At 47.9% G+C, this 22,894-nt stretch overlaps 1 protein-coding gene across 1 annotated transcript in view; it reads left to right on the top strand.

Annotated features, from left to right (window-relative positions):
* LOC144158002 (sodium-dependent proline transporter-like) overlaps nt 1–21,180 on the top strand; it is a 28,397-nt gene extending 7,217 nt beyond the window's left edge. Inside the window, exons 3-13 of the mRNA XM_077688696.1 lie at nt 945–1,077; nt 1,356–1,490; nt 4,294–4,394; nt 4,476–4,597; nt 5,157–5,269; nt 11,178–11,306; nt 12,661–12,760; nt 13,616–13,716; nt 14,665–14,826; nt 17,770–18,053; nt 19,951–21,180. Of these exons, the coding sequence (XP_077544822.1) occupies nt 945–1,077; nt 1,356–1,490; nt 4,294–4,394; nt 4,476–4,597; nt 5,157–5,269; nt 11,178–11,306; nt 12,661–12,760; nt 13,616–13,716; nt 14,665–14,826; nt 17,770–18,053; nt 19,951–20,086 (1,516 nt within the window). The 3' untranslated portion in view covers nt 20,087–21,180. The remainder of the gene's footprint in view (nt 1–944; nt 1,078–1,355; nt 1,491–4,293; nt 4,395–4,475; nt 4,598–5,156; nt 5,270–11,177; nt 11,307–12,660; nt 12,761–13,615; nt 13,717–14,664; nt 14,827–17,769; nt 18,054–19,950) is intronic.
* The last annotated feature ends 1,714 nt before the right edge of the window (nt 21,181–22,894 follow it).

Below are 22,894 nucleotides of genomic sequence, written 5' to 3'. Positions count from 1 at the left end.
GCCAACAACGACGGATCGTCACAGGAAACGCGAGAAAAAAAGCCGCGAAGGTCACCAGCGACAGCCAATAGGCAGCCATTGCTTCAATGACGTCGCTTAGGCCATGCCAGAGGTGCATAATGAGGAAAATTGAAGGGAGCGCAGTTGTTTTTTCCGCGTCTTTCACAGCGATTCGCGCGCTCACCACTTCACGTGCACGTGAAATATTTGGCTCAGGTATTCCTGGCAGCGTAATCTAAACGTCGCGCAGGTTTACTTGCACTGCTCAAAGAGTGTTGCAGGGTCCCTTTAACATTCCTACGGAACTTCTTACTTCATGACGCACGAGGTTAAAAACCATCGTTGATGAATACAAAAAGTTTTACAAATACATACAAATGTTGACAACGGCCTAGTTTGCCTATGTTATTTAGTACACTTTACTTTTGTACTGAAAAAAACAACACAAAAGCCCAATCAAGTGAAAACTAGATAAACCAAAATGTTTTTGTTGTTTGTTTTTATTTTATTAACGATGTGATATATTCCTGAAAGAAGCAAATAATGGCATTAACAACATTTCTAAGGATTTGTAAACATTTCCGCAACGGTAAACAATGCTTTTTAACCCCGTGGGTCCTGAATTAGTAAGTCCCCTAGGATTATGATCAAGTGAGTTGCCCTAAAAGGAACGGTTCTCTGGACAAGAAAAAACACACAACGGTTATGAGGAAGGAGGACAAAGTATACTTTTATCTTATAAAGCACGGACGGGTATACACTTAAATCGCTCGTAGATTCGTGTACTTAGGTGCGCGGAAGATCGTCGCATGAATTAGTCCTCGGTTCGCAATTTCAGCCTTTGAGGGTTTGAAAACCTATTGGAAGCAGTTCTGGCGAAGGTTGGACGCACTTTATCTTTCGCGCTTCTCTCAACTAGGGGATGGTATATTTTTCTGTTGCAGAGAGGTGCTTCTTAAGCAACGCAACACCGCCGTCGGTACGTTCGGCGTGGACACCGATATTGCCCTGGCGTACGCCATCACCTGGGCCATCGCGTGCGTCTTGTCCTCTTCCCACGTGGCTCTATCCAGAGTGGTAAGTCGAGTGCGCATGATTGCCCACTCATGTCCGCTTTTCCTTGATGCGTGATATTTTTTAAGTAAGGTAGGACGTTGCATCCACATCCCTTTTTTTTTCATTTGAAGACTTTAGTTTATATAAAACAGTTATTATGGAATGCCTTCAATGCCGAGATTAGTCGCGAATAAATTTTTGTTGCCGGGGTTGGTACGTACCGGGTATCTTTTGTTTCTGATCGTCCGTCCCTTTTTCGGCTGTGCGCGTGTAACCTCTGATTCCATCTACGGCCGCAGGGAGCGTACTCGCTGGTGATCGTTCGCGTGTTCCTCGTGTGGTTTCTGAGTGCCAAGGTTCTTGCCGAGGGACTCAAGAAGGAAATCTGGAAGAAGCTCTTGCGCGTCGATCCGGCCCAGATATTTGACTTCGAGGTAAGGTTTGGCTCCTGACCATGCACAATGACCCAGCGGCCGCGCAGCCATAGTTTTGCGAATCTTCACCTATCGATGTCGCACAAAATGGAAATGCTTTGGAGCTTTTGATGACCGCACGTGGCTTAAGTGACATGGAGGGTTTCTGATCAATGGGCTGACCAGAGTATTTTGTGAAATACACTACGGACGCCGACCGTTCGAACTGTTTTAAAATTGGTGGCCTGAAAATAGCGCGCCAGAGGACGTATAGACGTGTGAAGTTGCGGCAACGTGTCGAACGTGTGTACGAAGGTGTTGAGTTTTATTTGCTAATGCGTAAACAAAGCAAAGGCGTACAGTTCGCTTTGTTCTCTAATCAGCGAGAAAAAAAAACCACAGGCAAATATGCGCGAAAATATACAGGGTGATCAAAATTAAGTCGACTGATTTCTAAAAAAAATAGGCGCTTAGAATTACGTGAAGACTACCTATAAGTGATGTTATGCGCCCAGGGGGACACATCATTAGACGGTAATTATTGATGTTGGTGGCTTAATTAACAAAAATTGATAATTAAATTTTTAGAGGCTGCAATAAGCAGGTATGCTTGCACTGAAAAGTTAGACGCAATCGTGTTTCTACGTAGTTTCATTTGGCGGAATTCTTCTAGCGCATCTGTATTCCCAGATATCGAACTACGAAGTTTAATTTCCGTTTGCATGATTACGCATGCTAGACAGCGAAGACCGGCGCAAAGTTCCGCCCTTTTGTTAAGCGCTATGATAGCGGTTCCGAGTACATCAGATTGCGATAACGCCAGCCAAGACTGAAAGAGTGCCAGTTATTATTTTTGCCTGCCTCCACCCCGTTGTCAAACTAAACACAGTACACAGCAGGCACGTCACAAAAGGGAAGAGCTTTGGGAACAGATTACGAGCATGATCAGAAGAGTTGCCAAAGGCAACCGAGGACTCAAGGAAGAAGACGCCTTGCGCCTGGTGCAGGCTTTCGTCGTGTCGCGTGTCACGTACTCCGCCCCGTACCTCCGGCTGGCGAAGTCAGACAGGGAAGCGCTCAACGCGTCCATAAGAAAAGCAACAAAGACCGCCATGGGCATGCCGATGTACTCGTCGACGCAACGTCTGATGGACGTGGGCCCGCGCTCAACACCGTGGAAGAGCTGATACAGGCTCACCTGTCGAATCAACGAATAGGGCTGAGAAAGACTGAGTACGGCTGGGCCGTCCTGAGAAAGATCGGATGGCAGATCGAACCACAGCCAGAGACGGCGGCGCTCCCCAAGAAGTGACAAGAAGCAATTGAGACTAAACCCCTACCCCGTAACATGCAATCGGGGAGGCACGACGAGAGGCGATCGGCGCGGGCCAAATCTCTGTCCCGGCAGCTGGAAGAGGACACTCGGGTACTCTACGTCAACGCTTCGCTCCCGAAGCACGGCACGAAGGCAACGGCGGTCGTAACCGCCATCGACAAGCTGGTCACCAGCGCGTCGGTGCGCACGACGGACCCGGCCGAAACAGGAGAGGTGGCCGTGACCCTCACCCTGACAACGCCGGAGGCGAAAACCGTGGTACCCGACTCCAAGATGGCATACGCGCGCTACCGGAGGAGCAGAGTCTCTCCCGCAGCAATAGCCGTTCTAAACAAACGAAGACCACCGGGACGAACGACAAAGCTCGTGTGGGTCCCGGCTCACTTGCAGGTGGAAGGCAACCTCCTCGCCGACCACCACGCCCGAGTAATGATGGTCCGGGCCTAGGACGAGCTACCGCACCCCGCCACGAGCTACTAAGACATAGTCCAAATGTACCAAAACGAGCGATGTAGGCTTCCTGGTCCACATCCGCAGCTGGACAGCCGAGAGCAGTCGATCGTTCGTCGCATGCAAGCGGGGTCGCTAGCGCATCCCCTGGTCCTGAACAGGATGTAGCCAGCCGAGCACGACAGCTTGTGCCCGTTCTGCAAGGAGGCGAGAGGCACTCTCGCGCAGGGTACCGCACAAAACTCAAACGCCCCCAACCTTCTCTTCCCCCCACCCCTATACCCAATCCGCTCGAGTGGTGGGAAACCTTGCTGTCCAGCCCCGACCTCGCCACGCAGTACAGACTGGTGGCCAGAGTCCAGTAGCTGCTGGACACACATGGGCCCCGCGACTAGGGAACCACCCCATTAAGTGCCTGCGCGCACACACCTTCTTTAAGGGCTCAGTAAAAGTTGATTCTATGTGTCTGGGTCGGTCTTCGCTATCTAGCAGGTGTAATCATGCAAACGTCAATTAAAACTCGCAGTTCTATATCTCGGAGTACGAACGTGCTAGAATTCTGCTAATTTAACCTACGTAGAAACACGATTGCGTCTCACTTTTCAATGCAAACATGCCTGCTTACTGCATCCACTACAAAGTTAATAATTTAATTTTAGTAATTAAGCCCCTGATATCAGTAATTACCATTTAATTATGTGTCCCCCTGGATCCATAACCTCACCATGAAGGAGGTCTTCACGTGAATTTTAGCGCTTATTAAAAAAAAAAAAAAACGAGTCGAGCTAATTTGGTCATCTTGTATATGCCGGAGGAGTCACACCGATTGCGTGGCAAACCCAATTGGGTTTGACATCTCCTCAAATGCCAGCATGACGTGCGTGAGCTCTGGGGTTCTGGTTTCAGATGGCTTTCGCTTCAGAGCGCCCTATTAAAATGTTGTGACCTTAAAAGACGGCGAGAGTGGGCCCCGTATTTTGGCGGAGTGCCACGTGGCATCGCATCTAGTCCGTTTCAGCACCCTTTTTTGTTCCGCAGAACTGGAAGGTAATCACCGAGAGAAGCTTGTTCAGCGTGGGCTGCTCTCGGTCGTTCCTTCGTCTGGCCAGCTGGAACAAATTTTTCAGCAAATTCCGATGGTAAGAACTCGCTATAAGGTGCGCTCATTCTGGATGACGAAGGTGGCCTGCAGAGTGGGTGGGTCAATCGATTGCTTGCAGCGTGGCCCCAGTCATCGCGTTGGCCGACTTCGCTACGACGCTTATGTCGACCGTTATGGTGTTCCTGCTGCTAGGCCTACTCTCGGAGAAGACAGACGTCGAGCTGGAGGAGTACTTCGCACGTAAGTCTATTCCAACTCATGCAAGTATAGCCGGTCTTTACTCTAATAATTGTTAATAGCTTGATAATTGTTAAGATTAATTTGCTTTATTAATAATATTACTAATATGCTTTATAATTTTTAATAATTGATAGTTATATGTCAGGGCGAGTATCGAAGTTCCGCAATATGAGCGTGACGCTTGTAAACCTAATGATTTGATATTAATGAGGTGGAATGCAGGCTACACTCTTGCGTGTAAAATTTAATGCACGTGGGCATATAATGCAATGTATGTAAGACCGTGCATATGCTATGTGTGGGTACGTGCGCATGTCGTTATACCTTAAGTTGCGTAACCGATGCTGTTGTCGCCGTTAGAAAGGTATTTGTAGCCCTAGGAAACGCGCTCATTCAGGTTTCTAGCAACTGACTCGACTTGTGCTGCTCTTTGTGTTGGTGAGCAAAAAAAGAAACTCTTTGAAAGGAGTCGTAGACACATTGGTGGCAATTGCGTTAGGAGGGCGGGCGGAAAGGGGGATTTGCCTAACCCCTGATTGCCACCACTCTTCGCTCGCAGCCAAGGATGCCGACTTCGTCTCCGTCGCACAGGCGATACTGATGTTGGAGCAGAAGCGGCTCTTTTCAGCGCTGTACTTCGGCGTCATGTTTCTCATGGGCATCTGCGATCTGGTCAGTGCAGTTTATAGTTTATTTTAAGGCCCAATGTATTGTATCGGATGGTCGTAGCGAAAACAATATTCCATACAGGCGCATGTCATATGATGAGAGGCGCCATCCTGTCGAGAAGCCGATGGGTAGATTGGATCATACGTCACCTTGCTTAGGTGTCAGACGAAATTCTCCAAACTAAAAAAAAGATGCCGGATGAAACAACCGGTTTTTACTTAGCACTGTTTAAGCTTGAGCTTGGGCCTTTGGCATTGTTAGAAAAATACCCAAATGAACTGGCGCGAGTGAAACGCGCGAGTGGCTTTTGCAAAAATAAGTCTCAGCGCACATGAGCGTATGCCTCGTGTGGAGCACCCGACGTTGTCCATGCTTGCGCGTGGGCTTGCGACACGTGAAGAGCATACCGCCTCCGTCATTGTCGTCTTCGGCGCTGTGGATCCGTGACACCCCGGTCGCTGGAAAGCTTCGGCCCTCATGACGTTTTTGGTCTTGAGCTTAGGAATTTCAGGGTTGGGTGGTTGAGTCGGGGAAGCCCTGGGTGGGTCGGAGGGAGGTGGTGTAAGCAAGCTTGACTCGGTCGGCTCCGACGACGTCTTGGTGGCCGCAAATGTTGAGGGGGACAGTCTTATGTTGTCAGTCGCCGTAGGAAGAACGTGCATAGGCTTGTTCTTCCTCCTATATATCTCCTGGTATCCGCTGCCCTATGTGCGGAGAAGCTTGGTCGACCTCAGCTCTGCTGTTTTTCCATCTCCAGCCTTGTACGTTTGTGCAAGATGCGCGATTTCTTTTCTTAGCGAGATTCTTGTGAAAGTCCAGAAAAACACTGGTGTGGAGAGAAAGAATCCAAAAAAGCGTTTATATACGTGCTAAGGCTGCGTTGTAAAAGACTTAACTGCTTGTGGCCATAGAAGTATTGTCTGCCGTGGTCGCACACTGCTGTCACGCTTACCATACCGCACATTAGTCTGCCTCAGAGGCAGTTTCGTAATATTGTCGCTGCGCAGGAATGTATTTGGTGTCGTCATTGCCGGTCGCGTGTGTCTGATATTCGGGTATTTGGGCTTAAACGCCGAAGCGTATAGATAACTCAGAAAGAGGGGGGAGGGGGGGGGGAGGTGGCGCTTTCTAAGGCGGCGGTTACCACCATATGCTGTATTTAAACGTCTTAAGCCCGTACTACATGGAGCGATTTCGCCTGCGAATTCGCTGATGCGGCGCCGCTCGTGCGGCAAAACCACCTTTTTTCGTTGCTGCGGCAAAGTGCCAAACATTTGAAGCGGTCGAACAAACGCCGCTCGTGCGGCGTGTGCGGCGTAGAGGGGCCGGACCTGCGGCCAGTAGGAGCACAGCTCGGCACCACTTGCACGCTTGGAAACCAGATGGCGTTGCTTGTATGAGCGCGACAAAAGCGCGGGCACACCAAAACGTTTGTCTTCTCTGCTGTGTGTGCGTATATTGATAAAGAATTGGCGATTCTTATATAAAACCGCAAATAAACTTATATTTACCGCAAACCAGGCAGAAACAACTTGCCAAGAAAGTAAAATAAAACCACCCTTGTTAAAATCACAACAACCTTTGCTGGTGGCAAACTTAATTCAGTCTGCAAGCAAGGCGCATCTGAAATGCGAAAATCGCGGCGTTCGCAGGCCCCATGTAGACGAAAATTCCAGGCATTGCGAATTTCGCAAGTGCGAATGTTCGTTCCAGCGGATTCGCAGGCGAAATTTGCTCCATGTAGAACGGGCTTTAGTCACTAAGCCGATAACTATAGTTGTAATAGGCGAAAGTAGGTTGAGGCGAAGTGGCTCGATGCCGCCATATTTCCTACGAAATAATAATGCTGGGAACGCAGAATGCGTCGCATCTGTCCAGAAAAATAGCTAACGATTACTGTACTCCATAATGGGAAATCTGTACGCAGCGCAAACTGCGGTCTTCTTGGTCACGGCACCTAGCTGCTGCAATTCAGGAAGTGATCTCGCGATCAGCGAACGCATGGCGGCGCGCGATACCCTGCCATTGGCTCGTAGCGCGTCGCCGCCGCCGAGCATGTTGTTGTAAATTGTGTTTGAACCTCCCGCGCAAGTGTCACGCGGTTCTGATGAGCCACGCAATGAGGAGGACTCCGAAGGACCAATGTAAGTCAAGGACACATGAAACGCGAACACAAAAATATGAACCAGAACACAGAAACACCGAGATTCCATTCCGTGCAAATAAAAAGGACGTGTGGCTTAGTTAAAGGAGCCATGAAGAGAAAACACAAGTTTGGTTCATTCGAAAGATTGCCTCGTTAGAACCATAACGACACCACTTATAACGCAAACTTCGCTCAAATAAGCTACATAATTAGGAAAAAAGGAAATGACCATGCGACCCACCAGCTCATTTTCCGCAACAGAACCTGTGATGTCACTTGGGAATGCTCTGCGATTGGCGGAGGCCGGCAAAAGCAAACGCATGTTAGGCAGGGCTTACAGCTTGCATAGCGAGCTAAATGCCCGTGAAACATACTGCACATTCTTTTTATGACAAAGAACGGTGGAGTAAACGGTTGAAGGTCCGAACGAACTCGCAAGCGTGTGCGCCAATGCGTACGAAACTAGCGCGCCGGCCGAGCTCGACATCTCGCCGTCGCGCAGACGAATTTTCGGGTTCGAGGCTCTTCGGGGCCAACGAACCGTTCCAGCACGCACAGCCGCGACCTTGCTTCGTATCGTAATCCCTTCACAGGAGGTTGGCCGTCATATCGCCAACCAGCAAAGGTAAAAATAGAAACGAGGGGAGTAAGGAACAGCAAGAAGCGACGAGATAGTGCCAGTCGTCGCGTAAGTTTCGAATGGTGTTGGCTTGCTGCTGTCGTTACGAGCTCGTTTCCAGTTTACAACCACTGAAAACTTCAGTTTGTTCAGTTACGGCAGGGACCCTTACGTTAGCTCACTCCTGGGACATGCTGGCGCTCGTCGCCGACTTCGTCAAATTGCTCTGACCTTGGGGAAAAAAATGCTGTAAACACCGCGAATTGACGCTCGTATCTTTCTGGTCGAAGAAGAGAGCTCGCGCGAACGGCTTTCCATACACGACACCGGCCAACTGGCAGAAGTGATACTGCTACTGAAATTGAACTATTATTAACCGTAATCAAAATACGGCACATACGTACCAGTCTATATTCGTCCGTCGCGACGGGGCTGACGAGGCAGCGGTGCCGACGGCTGGGCATTCGTCTGTTGTGGCTATCGCGGAATGGTCGCTTTCCCGTCCACCGCGTATCCCACAACTCTTGCCGCTCGTGCACTTAGAAGCATTGAGCGTTTTTGTGGTGTGAGGTTGTTAAATGCAAGCCCGAGCTCCTCGGCGAGACTTTTGTTCTCCGGATCAGGCGATTCCATGACTAGGGCTGCGGGTGCACTAGGTTTTACTAGTATTTTTAAAATGGCCGCCGTCTCGATCGACTCCCGCGTGTGGGTGCTATATGGAGTCGACATACTAAGTATGTGTTTCATGGACCGGCTGTATGACGCCATTGTACACGTCACGGAATGTTCAATTTTAGCGGTACATTTAAAATTTTGGCTTAAATTGCCTTATTTCTCAGTGAATAAAGCATCATTTGCTTCCGGGAAAGCGCTTGGGGTACTATGAAACACCTAATCTTTCGAATAAAACAAACTTTTGTTTTCTCTTCATGGCTCCTTTAAAAAAACAAAGCTGGTAAATGTGGCTTTCCAAATATACCAATAGCGCGCCATTATTAGACCTCAACGAAGAGTAATTTTCAATTTTGCGTGTTTTAGTTCATATTTTCGTGTTTTCATTTTATTTGTCCATGACTGTACGTGCAGCACGCAGCGCGTGCTGGACTTCTGTCGTGCGGCCTCGGCATACTGCCCTCCCCCTCACACTTTCGTCATACATTCAGCCTCCGCTTTCCTGCGGGCTCATATTCGGTGGCTTCTTCGTTCTCTCGTTTATCCCGTAGCGAGTCGCCGGCGGCAGCGTCTCGCATCGCCTCAGCATACCGCCCTCCCCCTGACACTTTCGCCGCGCTTTCCTCCTCCTTTTGCTTCTGTCTCCAGTGCCCTCTTCGTTTGATGGTTCACGAGGCTGGCCACGCTGTCAAACCATAGTAGCGTACGCTTAAGCGCTTCGCACAAAAAAAAAAAAAAAGCAATTCCCAGCTTAAAGGAGCCATGACGAGAAAATACAAGTTGGTTTTATTCGAAAGATTTCGTGTTTTATAGTGCCCCCAGCGCTTGTCCGGATACAAACGGTGCTTTATTCACTGAGAAATTAAACAATTTAGGTTAAAATTTTCATTTTCCCGCTCAATCGTGCGTTTTCGTGGTCCCAAGTGACATCACTGAAACCGACCGCTCTGCAGCCTAGAGTACCTTCATTCACGCATCCGCCGTACAGGGTAGAGACACGTATATGCTGGCGCCGCCATTTTTGGTTGCTCGCTCGCCGCCGAAGCAAGTCATTGTGTCAAAACCGCGCTAAAATTATCGCCGCAACGCGGTTTACTGAAGAAGTTTGAATAATATTGTCTGTTTCGCGTTGCTAGGTCTCGTGGGAAACGAAAAGAATAACGCGCTGAGCCCGTTGGCCCAATTGCGGCGGCACGGGACCGTTCGAAGGTTGTCTCCACCCTGAACAGCGGTGTTGGTTTGTTCTCGCGTTTTTTTACGTTCCGTAGCCTAGATGGCGCCACCATACCGTGGCAAGCGTTTGGTTTGTTTTTGCCCGCATTTAAACCTGGCTTGTTTTTGTTCTGGGAGAAAATATTCGTTCCCTGAAACAGTGCTCGCTCGACAAATGGGGTCACGTAAGACACCGTTGCTTGCGTCAATCGGCCAGTGTCGTCTGAGACAACCCTAAGCCCCGTAGTGCTGTGCAGCGAAACCAGGCATGCTGGGCGCAGTACGAACAGCAGAACGCATCAGTACTTCTATGTTTACATGTGCTTTCGTAACTTCCACGGTTTGTCCCATCATTCTTATTGCTTTGTAAAGAATGTGCCCTAAATTTAAGCGCAAATCGCTCGTTCGTCTAGTTTGTAAGTTCTACCTAATTTGCGTCTGCTTCTGCCAGCCTCCGCCAATCGCAGAGCTTAGCCCATGTGACGACATAGGTTCTGTTGCGGGAAATGAGCTGGTGGGTCGCATGACCATTCCCGTTTTTCCTAATTATGTAGCTTATTTGAGCGAAGTTTACGTTAAAAGTGGTGTCAGTATGATTCCAACGAGATAATCTTTTGAATGAACCAAACTTGTGTGTTTTCTCTTCATGGCTCCTTTAAGGGTTGTGCGCTCAAACATGCTGCCTCTGTAATGTCGGCCGTAATAAAGACGACTCGGCGAGTTAGTTTGATTGTATGAACACTGCCACGCTGCGCGGAGGGACGTTTTACTACTTCAAGAAAATTAACATTTCAAAGAATTCTCTACGCCGGCATTTGCTGCGGTTAAAAATCACGCATGTCTGCTGGAAGTTATGTAATGTACTCCTGAGCGGCTGTTTAGTGCCTTGTCCACCGTGGTTCGTCGTACCGATTGTCGCGCGGTATGGCGATACGAAAGAAAAGACGTGACGGCTTGTAATGAGGACGCGTTGTTAGCTACAACCGGGAGTGCGGGGCATAAAAAGTACAAATGCAGTTGTGCAGGGCATGTAGAGCGTATAGAATGTACGAGAACGCATGGATGAAACACTAATAGCATAACGGACGCTGTAACAGGACTAGAAACAAGAAACCAGATAAGAATGTTTGCAGCAGTGGAATGCTTAACCTCTGGGCACATCAAAAACAGAAGATGTAAGATAAACGGTCCTCGCCGCGGCGGTGACATTCGATTGGTAATGGTCTAGGAAAGATTGTTCACGAAGGTACTTGTCTTTGCAGATCATCGTGCAGGAAGTTGTGCTGGAGATTATCGAGGTGGAGTTCCCGAGGTCGATAGGACGGGGTGTGTTGTCCAGAGCGATGCTGTGCCTCGTAATCTACGTTTTCAGTCTTCCGCTTCTCACAGAGGTGAGGTGGTGCAGTCAGTCTCCGAGTTCAGAGTTCACATTCGATGCCTGTCACCAGAAAGCTTCCAGTTGCAGCATAAATTCACGGTGATGGTGGGATACATTCAACACAAGCGGGGGGCCATCAGGGCAACGGAATGGCTACCGGTAGATGGGATTAGGTGTATGGGAAGACCCATTCTTGAGATGAGGTAATTTTGTGGTAAATATTGGGTTTAGATAGCGCAGGATAGGATCAGAGGATTGGTTTGGTGAAGTTGGTACATAGCAAAGTGCCGAAGCGCACCACAAAACGAGGGACAGTAACACAGAGGATGACGCACACAGCATCTTCTTTGTCTCGGTCCCTCGTCTTGTGCTGCGCTTCGACACTTCGCAGGATAGGAGCTGTTGGAAGTCAATGCGAGGGACTTTTAGCTTCCAGTGAAAATGATATAGGGTGATGATGAAGATTATGATTACGACGTAGTGCACTTTGCAAAGTAAGAGCTTAACATGGTCACCACACCAGGACCGGTAAGGACTGATCTTTCCCGTGTGGAACGAACAGTTTTGCGCCTGCTTTAACGAAACGAGGCAAGGAATATGCGCAGCCACATCAACTCCACCTAGACACTGAATGATCGTTTCTGGTGCACGTAGCAGGAGCAACAACTGATAGCATTTTGATTCAGACTTTTAACAGTGGAGCTATTTGTGCTTTAGCTTCGTCTGGTGGCGTGAGCAATAAGATACTAAGAAAAAAAGTGCACTCCATGTAAAGGGTCACCACCGCAGACGGGAAGTTACAACAGTGAAGCCGGCTTTCGCCCCTGTTCCAGTGTGATCACAAAAAGCACATGCGTATGCGCACGGCTAACTGTACCATTTGGAAGGTTATCGTCTTTCTTGGGCTATTAAACACAAAAATATCGCAGCTTGCACTAGTAGTACACGGCTGGAGAAACAGGAGAGCTGGGGGTCGACCTAGCTTCCTCCCCCTAGGATTCGCTGCCAGTGTGGTGGACCGAGCTGAATGGCTTTGCAAAATAAGGCTAGACCTGCCATCGCAAGAACATCGCGGGACCCAACAGAACTTGATAAACTCTAGCAAAAGCTAGGAAAACTTAGCAAAACCGGCAGAAGCTAAGGTTGACCCCCAACTCCGCTGTTTCTCCAGCCTTGCACCAATAGTGCAAGAAGTGCCAATTTTTTCATTCTCGTGGTGGGGCGTCGAAATGTATGGTTGGTATGGTGACCAAATGCAAGCCGTTGACCATCCACGTGGCGAGTGTATCGTTTATCATTTATTACCACCGACTAGCCAAGGGTGGAATGCCGCTAAGTACACCTGGGTGGTACGAAATGGTTCGCAGGTGGGGCCATACATAGCGGATTTACTCGATCATCACTTCAAGGGAACCCCGTACCTGTTAATCAATCTCCTCGAGGTGCTGGTGTTCTGCCACGTTTATGGTACGTCTGAAGCATCTAATATTGGACAAAAAATCATGAAAGCGTGCAAACACATGCGTACATTTATATATGTGCTTAGAGTCTTGACTATAGACATATAGTTTATGAAACCATTATAACCATTTTAATATTATAACAGGTGTTATAGGCAGTTACAGCCAGCAAAGGGCGTTGAGGTCAGTTAGTGCGGGTAGAAATGGAACGTAGCCACAGACAAAACTAGAGCGAGGTATTCTCTTGGTGATCACGTTCGGATGGCGACAGAACACGGCTGGTGTATGCAATCACTCCGTCCTCTCCAGCTTGGAGGTTTACTGAGGATAGCTTCCATGCGTAGTTCACTCGCGGCAGTGTGGACTTGAGTCAAGGCTAATCAGGGTGGAGCGTGTTTTAGAGGTGGCCGTCACCCTGATGAGACGCGAGCTCTACGGCTCTGTTGTGACCAGTATTGTTGACATTTCATTCGGATAGCATGATGTTCTTCTCGTTACAGAAGTTATTTTATAACTTTCGACATAAGCAACATTTTTGATGCTCTTTAATGAAGTATTAGGAAATTATTGTCTAGATTCACTCTTTAAAGAATTAAACGATGGGTTAAAAAATTTTGTGGGGTGCTCGGCGATACTCCTAAAATACATTGGTGGTGAAGAGGTAAAGTTCTTGTAGTTCTATTTGTCGGCGAAGCTCGCTTCAAGCGCCCGACATATCTTGGTGTGTTTGTGCGTGCACATTGGATTACGCGGTGCAAAAGATATCTAAAAGCGGGTGAGACGTGAAAGGGACATATCGTAATAGTTGGATGCCCACGCAATGGTAACGTTGGTTGTGTCCCTGGCCTTTGGGCGATCGCAGGCATACGTCGCCTGTCCTTCGACGCCGACGTGATGGAGAACAGAATGCCGAACTGGTTCCTGAAAATATTGTGGACAGCAGTGCTTCCCATCACATTCCTTGTGAGCGGATGCACATTGCGCACCTTCCGTTCGCCACATCTCTTGTTAAAGGAGTACTGACACGAAATTTCAAAGCTGAGATAACTATGTAAAACGCTTCCTTTTTATCAGGAGATATCTCCCAGCAAGTTTCAACAGCAACCGTTCAGCGAAACATTTAAAATCCATTTTAATCTTCGCCCGCACGAGAAAGGCCAGAGCGGGTCGACGTGACATCATCTGCTACGTGCCCCAAACTGTCGACGTCGGGGCTCCCGTGACGAAGCCGACGCGCTGGCTGTGGTTGGCGCGCGCTGCTCGGGCGTGTGTACACGTCATGGTTTTGGGACTGACGTCATGCTGCCAGGGCCTGTGGGGACGGCGAAGACCTCGGCCGGTCTGGGCGCGCGCGTGCGCTCGCTCGCGCGCGCTTCCAGAGAGGCAGCGATACGGCAAGAATGGTGACGCCATGTGATACATGCTGTCATGGCGGCCGCTCGGCGTTTTTTTGTCGAAACCGAAACTGGCACGAATAAACGACGCCGTAAATGAATGTTTACGCTGCGCTCGACCGCCTAATCTGTCATTCTATGATTAGTGGGCTGGTAGGCACGCATAGCAGCGAAAAAAACGTAACATAAAAATTTCGTGTCAGTACTCCTTTAAGGGACCTGTCTGTCTGTCTGTCTGTCTGTCTGTCTGTCTGTCTGTCTGTATGTCTGTCTGTCTGTCTTTCTTTGTCTGTCTGTCTGTCTGTCTGTCTGTCTGTCTGTCTGTCTGTCTGTCTGTCTGTCTGTCTGTCTGTCTTTGTCTGGTAGAACAGTTGAACCTTAGTTCTGGCGTTAAGTGCGCCACTGGCGCTCAGTTATAACGACGGTATTGCAAGATCGAAAATAATTTTATTGTTTGTCCCTGCATGCCATCATGATATTATTATTTGTCCCTGCTTCCATCTGGTTGTGTTTACAGGCACTCGTAATCTCAAGATTCGTTCGGCCCACCCCTAATCTGTCATACGATGGATACGACTACCCTGCTTGGGCAAATTACCTCGTCCTTGGCTTGGTTCTTCTTGGCATTGGTTTCATACCAGCCTACGCCCTGGCCATATTCAAGGCGAACGGCGGATGGGTAAGAGCCTCCGGACATTTCATCCACCTCAGTTCGTGATAGCGAATTGTCGATACGGAGTGCTGCTGGAGGCTTCCTGTAGAGTAGCTGTGCTCGTGACCCGACTTCTTCTGAACACCGTTCTGTAAATGACAAGTGCGGTGCGTGAGAGTGAGTGAGTGAATAAGCTTCATTTGCCCAGTTTGTGTGGGGGATGCGGTCCTTCGCTCTACCTAGACGAAAGAAAATTTCGTTTGCCTTTGACCGTCGATTGTCGCCAAAGCAGTGATAATCAAGTGCAAAAGTAGCCAGTGCCGCCATTGTGGCGTCCGCTTAATTTGCCCTGCTTGGTAGGAGGGGAAGGTTCGGCCGTCTGGCTGCTTATGAAAATTTGTGGCGGAGAGTAAAGGGAAGTGCAGAACGACACGTACTGATTCTGAAACGCATTAGTGATCCCTGTAATCGTTATCATCATCATCAGCCTGGAAGTGTCCACTGTAGAACGGAGGACTCTCCCAAACATCTCCAGCCACGCCTATCGTCTGCTAGCCGAGTCCATTCTCTGCCTACGAATTTTTCCAGATCATCCATCTATCGCTTCCTCGGCCGACCGCTTTTTCGTTTGCGGTACATTGGCAGCCACTCTGTTAAACGGATGGTCCACATTTTGTCCCTGATGTGCAAAACGTGTCCCGCCCATTGTCCACGTCGCCTAATTTGAACTCCAATGTCTTCTCCTCTCACCATGGGGTCATTATTACACTGATTATGATCATCTACAATATTACAAGTTGGCGATGAATGGATGACAACGCTTTTTTGCACCTTCCGGTGTCACAATGTGGACATCACGTTCAAGCGGAACGTCTAGACCAGACTATCTGGGCCTCGAGCATCACAGCACGCCATAGCTGCTGGACGCCTCGCTGCCTGTGCCAAGATAGCTGCTGTTCTTTAAGCCAGACTCACTGCTGCACCTGGGAACGTCGCTCGCGGTCTCATGCTTGGGCGGCCACTCGCAGGGCATTGGGTGCGACCATTTCTTTGTGTGGGTTAATTTTGGCAACATCCAATTTTAAACACCCGGTTATTCTGCTACCAAGGCTACCCATTGAGAATCTGTAATAGTGTTGCAGGCGTTGGGCGCAGATTTAAAAACAAAATACGGCCAACAGTATCTCACAAAGAGTTAACTTTGTTGCGTTACTGTATTCGCGTTGCTATATAAAGAGCATAGTAACATGTGCCATGTTGCACACAACAGAATGAAATGTGTGAAACTGTGATCCAAAAATTAAACCATTGACTGTTGCCTTATAAACCAACAGCATTAAAAAATTACCCACTCATTATGTAATATATAAATATGCAGTGCTGGGAAATTCAAAACGCGCACAATGTTCATGCGCGTGTGTTGTGTGTGCACGCTTTCCTGTAAACTGCGAAAAGGTCTGAAGGCTTGGCCAGTAGCTTGCCATTCGCGCCCGTTAAGTTGGGGTGTTTTTTTTTCATTCGGTGCGTTCGCATACCATTTTCATATCGCGTAACTCGATAGGGCAGTTATTTCCCAGGCTGTCGCACCTGTTTCAGCGATAACCACTTTTTACTTCGTGGTACATAGATACGCTGCGCAGAGTCAGGTGGGCATCGCAAAGGTTCCAGCCGACGAATGTCTGCGAGCTGCATGGTTGGAGGTGGAGCATAGTTTAGCCATTGGGCTTATGAGCCAAGTAGCCAAATGATTTTTGTGTGCCACATGACATTTTACTTATCGTGTAGCCATCGGGTTAATGGAGAAAAGTAGCAAATGAGTATTGCGGGCCACATGGTTCTAGTTCAGATTTAGTTTAGCCATCTTGCTTGCTAGCTGAGCTGACCAAACGAGTACTGCGAGCCAAATGGCCGGAGTTGCGATATCATTTAGCCTTTGCGCCTACGGGGCAAAGTAGCCGAACTGGGACTTCGAGCTACATTGTTGGAGTGTAGATATAGTTTAGCCATTGTGCTTGTGGGCTGAGGTTACCAAAGGAGTACTGCGAACCACTTGGCTGTAGTTAGGATGTAGTTTAGCCATTGTTCTTATGGGCCTACGTAGCCGAATGAGGTCTGCGATCCACGTGGTTGGTGTTCAGATATAGTTTTAGTTTAGCCATTATGCCTGTGGGTTGAGGTGTCGAAATGTGTACTGCGAGTCACATCGTTAAAGTTCGGATACAGTTCAGCCATTGTGCTTATGGAGGAAAGTAGCCGATTGGGGACTGTGAGCCACATTGTTGGAGTTGAGATATAGTTTAGCTATTGTGCTTGTGGGCAGAGGTTACCAAAGGAGTACTGCGAACCACTTGGATGGAGTTAGGATATAGTTTAGCCATTGTTCTTACGGGCCTACCTAGCCGAAGCAGGTCTGCGATCCACGCGGTTCGTGTTCAGATATAGTTTAGCCGTTGTGCTTGTGAGTTGAGGTGTCCAAATGGGTACTGCGAGTCACGTCGTTAAAGTTAGGATACAGTTTAGCCATTGTGCTTATGGACAAAAGTAGCCGATTGGGGACTAGGAGCCACATTGTTGGAGTTCAGATATAGTTTAGCCATTGTGCTTGTGGGCTGAGGTTTCCAAAGGAGTAGTGCGAACTATATGGCTTGAGTTAAGATGAATTTCAGCCATTGTGCTTATGGGCAAAAGTAGCCGAATGAGGACTATGAGCCACATTGTTGGAGTTGAGATATAGTTTACCATTGTGCTTGTGACCCGAAGTGGCGAAATGAGTAGCTCGAGCCACATGGCTGGAGTTGGATATAGTTTAACCGTTGTATTTATAGGGCGACGTGGGTAAATGAGTACTGTGAGCCACATGGTTGGAGTTGGGATACAGTTTAGCCGTCCTGCTTATGGGCCGAAGTATGGCCAAATGTGTAAAGTAAATGTCATCAGCTCACAACTTCGCCCTCTCCGCACCACGGACAGCGGTCGACGGAGTGCCTGCTCCCGTCCATGCGCTGGGGACCAAACCGGGACATTCCTCTGAACTACGAGTACCAGGAGAAGGTTCTCCACAAGTGTGAGGCTCCTGTGGGGACAGCAGTGGCCAGCAGGCGGTTCTCGGTCGACGTCCTTCGGCCTCCCGTGCCGTCGCCCCTCCGCCTGCACACACCGCTCGGCGAGGTCGACTCGCTCGTACCCTTCATCAGCGACGCCCACCGAGACACCGCGGCTGCACGCAGTACCGCTACTTCCGACAGTGCGGCCCGGTTGGTGACAGGTTTTTTGAAGTGCAGAGGACTTTAGACGCTCGCTTTGTCGTCGTAGCTCGCTCGCTGGACCCAATGAGAGAAACAGGGCGTTCCGTTGTAGCGCTGTCGACGTAGTGCCCCAGAGGCTTCGAAAGCCTAATGGTTTATATATCCATAAGCGTTCGAAACTCGTGAAGCACTGGCGCTTGTTTTAGATCTCATCATTGTTTAACGCAAGGAAAACTATAGTACATTTGAGGTAAAATATACGTAATTGACCGGCAGCTTCCACGTTCATTTAGTTAGGAAGGTTCGTTGGGTTGGTTTTTACTATAGTAAGCCAAAAAAGCGGATGCGCAAGAAACAAATGGCGAGGTCGAAATGTGGCAGAAAGGGTCAACGCGCCAGCAAAAAAATAGCGCACTAGAAAGGCCGCGCAGAAAGTCTCTAGCCGCACCATAAAAAAAGTTACGCGTTCGAAATCACGCAAAACAGCTCCAGCATACGAAATAATTGCAAGCACAAACAGAACAGGACTCCCGCTGGCGCAGTTGCAAGCAGGGGGTGCGCGAGCACTGAAAAAGCGGGAAATTTGAATAGCATGGAGTGGTAGCAGTTAACGGGTAACGGCGGTGCAGCCCAGTATGGCGAATGACTGCTCTGCACTTCCGACAGCGTTCACGTGGAGTGGAACGGCTTTAATTTTTTTTAATTGTTTGCTGTTATTTTTACGGGGACTCGGCGAGGAACCCGAATGACCATTTATAAAGTTTGATGTGTCACACTTTCGCAGCTTAAGACACTTAAGGTCTAGGGCTTTCATTGTCTCATATTAAAGGGGCCATGAAGGGAAAATACGACTTTACTCAGTTTGAGAAATCTATTTTTGTTAGCTCAGCAGGCTCCATTCCCGCCAAGAAAAATATTTTTGAACCCCAGAAATGCAACAAATCTTAAAAAAACGAATTTCGCGCCACAGTTACGTAGTATGGGCCAGAGTGACGTAATACGGGCCAGCACTAAAGTAGCATTCGTCATTTTGTTAACTAAGCCTTAGCATTCAAAATATACGACCAAACCGAACTAGAGTCTCCACTACAATAGTCCAGTCATGCGCCTTGGCTATGACTTAGGTTAGCGGCCGCTAGTGTCACTAGATCAGGTTACGGAGTATCGGCACTCTTTTCTTCTATTGTTCCGTGCCGCCGCCATGATCATTGGTCAGTTCGCCTCACGTGATACTTTTCTACACTGCGACTGTTCATGGGCGCTGCCATTTTGTTGCCTGTGCATTTTCCGTCGGTAAACTGTGGAAGACTTAGCTTGTACTCCCTGCTCTGCAGCTGAGCGCGACTAACGTTGTCCCGAACACGAATCAAAGACAACGAACGCTTCTAGCAGTATTTCAGCAGCCGAAGTGCGTATGAATATGCCGTTTTGCTGTATCTTTGGCAGTGTTTTTTTTGTTAAGAAACACTCCGGTAGAAGTTAGCGGCCAGGCTGTAGAGGAGAGGGAAAACCTGTAAAGTGACCGGAGAGTCGCCATTGTTTTCTTTATATCTGCATTATTTGTTGAAGCCGCGATCAATTTGAATTAGTTATCGGAACCGAGCACCCCTTATTTATGAACCATAGATGTATTTTTTTCCATTTTAAGAGCGGTTGTATTGCTGCTCGGAAAATTCTTTCGTAGCAATTTATTTGCGTTAACTAGCCCCAGTCTAAAATCACAAAAGGAATACCGCAAAATGAAGTCCGGTTGTTATGACAAAGCCATCTGTTGTTGCGACACAAATTTCTGTCGTAACGAGCCGTAACGGCAGTTATGCGATACACATAGCTATCGTAACGTAACAATGAACCCAGCCCAACGACATTCACCTGAAAAAAAGTCACTGCTCTTTTTCCCCCACAGCTCTCAGCTGAAGGCACCGGAGCCCCCTGAAACGAGCGAGGCCTCAATAGTCGCCAAGAGAACCCAGTCTCAGACGCAGCTGGCACCCCCACCCATGAAGAGCGCCAAGGCTGGGGCGCCGCATCCGTCCTTCTAATTTGTGAAATGATCTGTCAAACTCTAATAGTGATCTGAATCAGTAATAGTGAGAACCTCGCACTGCTTGGTGGAATACCTTTTTTCGCATCAGGGATAAAGAAGCAGCTGATATTGCAAGAAATAGAATTTCGCCTATGCAGTAGTGTGGCCGCGTATTGAATATTTAGAATTCATTAATGGTACTATACAAGAAAACGGGTGTAGTCACCCTGAAACGCTACACTGACTCCCATTTCACAGATTTTACAGGATTGGGTTATAAACATGTTCCGTGTGTGTTGATTTTGTACCCTCTCGCAATACGTATTTTAGCGGTAGGTGAAAATTTGATCTCGCTGATGTTTAGTACTAGTCTTTCATACCAAGGACCCATTGTACTTTTTGAGAACAAAAAACGGCCTTGGTATTTGAATAACATTTATGAACCATCGAATTCTTCGGACCACGTGAAAAGTTTATATAATGCGTTGACTGCTTCTTCAGTCTTTTCTGTCTCCGTAGGAAGAATACACTTGTCTTGTTTGCATAAATGATTCATTTCGCGTTATGCGCTTAATAAAGAGATTACGTATATTTTATATAAACGTGTATCCAGTATACTCCCTTGAGGTATACGCAGTGAGTTACTGCTTCCCCACCAACCTGTAGGCACGGTTTTACGTCGAGAAAATAGCGTTTACTTAGACTTGAAGAAATAAGTAAAAATGGCGACAAACCCACAGAACGGGATGCAGGAAATAAGAAAAGTGGCCCTTGTTTATTTGCTGTTCTTTCAAGCAATGTGCGAAATCTTTGCCGCACCTGGATTTGAGCAAGAAACAAACAAACCGAGATCCCCCTCCTTTCGGCCTTTCTTTAGCCAATTCGTCCGTGCTCAGCAATCGTTGAAGAATGTTCTGGCATCCTCGCGTTTTTTTTTTCGTACAAATGTTTTTTTTTTTGGGAGAAAGTAAGTGTTTTGTACGAATCAAGTTCTCGGGGTCCTGTGTACACTCGTATTTTTTAGTATAACTTAGATTCAACTAGAATACAAACCCTTCGACTTTGTTTGCAGGAAACAATGGCCGGTGGCTCTGCCCCTTGTAAAGTATTACCGGCGGTACATAACATCTCATTGCAATTACCTGTATATGCTCTACTGATATGCGTAATGCGATAAAAGCTGGAAAACAATCTCCCAAACTGTTCTTCCGAAGTTTTATTTACCGTCTGCTATTGTGCAAGGTGTTCTCATCGTTTTCGAAGTCCCGCAAGCAAATAATTGTACACCACAACAAATGGCGCAGCTTGCACTAGTGATACAAGTGGGTTTATTTCGCAACCACTTTTGTGCAAGGTGTTGTTTTCATCGTCCCATAAGCAGGTAAATTTGCACCACAACAAATGGCGCAGCTTGCACTAGTGGTGCAAGAAGGTTTATTTCGCAACCACTTTTGTGCAAGGTGTTGTTTTCATCGTCCCATAAGCAGGTAAATGTACACCACAACAAATGGCGCAGCTTGCACTAGTGGTGCAAGAAGGTTTATTTCGCAACCACTTTTGTGCAAGGTGTTGTTTTCATCGTCCCATAAGCAGGTAAATGTACACCACAACAAATGGCGCAGCTTGCACTAGTGGTGCAAGAAGGTTTATTTCGCAACCACTTTTGTGCAAGGTGTTGTTTTCATCGTCCCATAAGCAGGTAAATGTACACCACAACAAATGGCGCAGCTTGCACTAGTGGTGCAAGAAGGTTTATTTCGCAACCACTTTTGTGCAAGGTGTTGTTTTCATCGTCCCATAAGCAGGTAAATGTACACCACAACAAATGGCGCAGCTTGCACTAGTGGTGCAAGAAGGTTTATTTCGCAACCACTTTTGTGCAAGGTGTTGTTTTCATCGTCCCATAAGCAGGTAAATGTACACCACAACAAATGGCGCAGCTTGCACTAGTGGTGCAAGAAGGTTTATTTCGCAACCACTTTTGTGCAAGGTGTTGTTTTCATCGTCCCATAAGCAGGTAAATGTACACCACAACAAATGGCGCAGCTTGCACTAGTGGTGCAAGAAGGTTTATTTCGCAACCACTTTTGTGCAAGGTGTTGTTTTCATCGTCCCATAAGCAGGTAAATGTACACCACAACAAAAGGCGCAGCTTGCACTAGTGGTGCAAGAAGGTTTATTTCGCAACCACTTTTGTGCAAGGTTGTGGCGTTTTTGATGAACCCCGAGTAGGTAAATGTATACCATAAAAAAAGCGCACCTTACACTAGTGGTGCACGAAGGCTAATATCTAGCCCTTATTGTGCAAGGTGCTGTCGTATTGAGCGTCCCGTAAGCAGGTAAGCGTATACCACAAAAAAGGCGCAGCTTGCACGAGTAGTGCAAGGCTGGACAAACAGCGGAACTGGGGCTTGGCTTAGCTTTTTGGGTTTTTGCTAAAACTGGCAAGCTCTTTGTATGCTTTGCTAAGTTTTGTTAGGTTTTGCGATATTCTTGCTATGCTAAGCTTCGTGTTAAGGCCAAGGTTGGTCGAATTTTACAAGGACTTCCGTTCTGTCCTGCACACTCAGAGCGGATCCCGTGGAGGGAGGGGGAGAAACTAGGTGAACCCCCCAGCTTCTGCTGTTTTTCCGGCCTTGCACCACAAGTGGAAGATTCGCCAGGTTTTATTGCTTAAATATCCCGAAAAGTCTATCACCTTTGAACTTATGGGATATAAGGGGCACATACGCATATGCCCCTTTTATTGTGCTCATACTCGAGCAGGCGCGAAAGTTTCCTTCACTGATGATGATACCCTATCTTCGGTGGTGCATCCTTTACA

Source organism: Haemaphysalis longicornis, unplaced genomic scaffold, assembly GCF_048455015.1.
Source record: "Haemaphysalis longicornis isolate Haplotype H1 unplaced genomic scaffold, Haemaphysalis longicornis Haplotype H1 scaffold_10, whole genome shotgun sequence".
Lineage (NCBI taxonomy): Eukaryota > Metazoa > Arthropoda > Arachnida > Ixodida > Ixodidae > Haemaphysalis > Haemaphysalis longicornis.
Note: the sequence above shows the minus strand (reverse complement) of the source record. Positions and strands in the feature narration are given on the sequence as shown.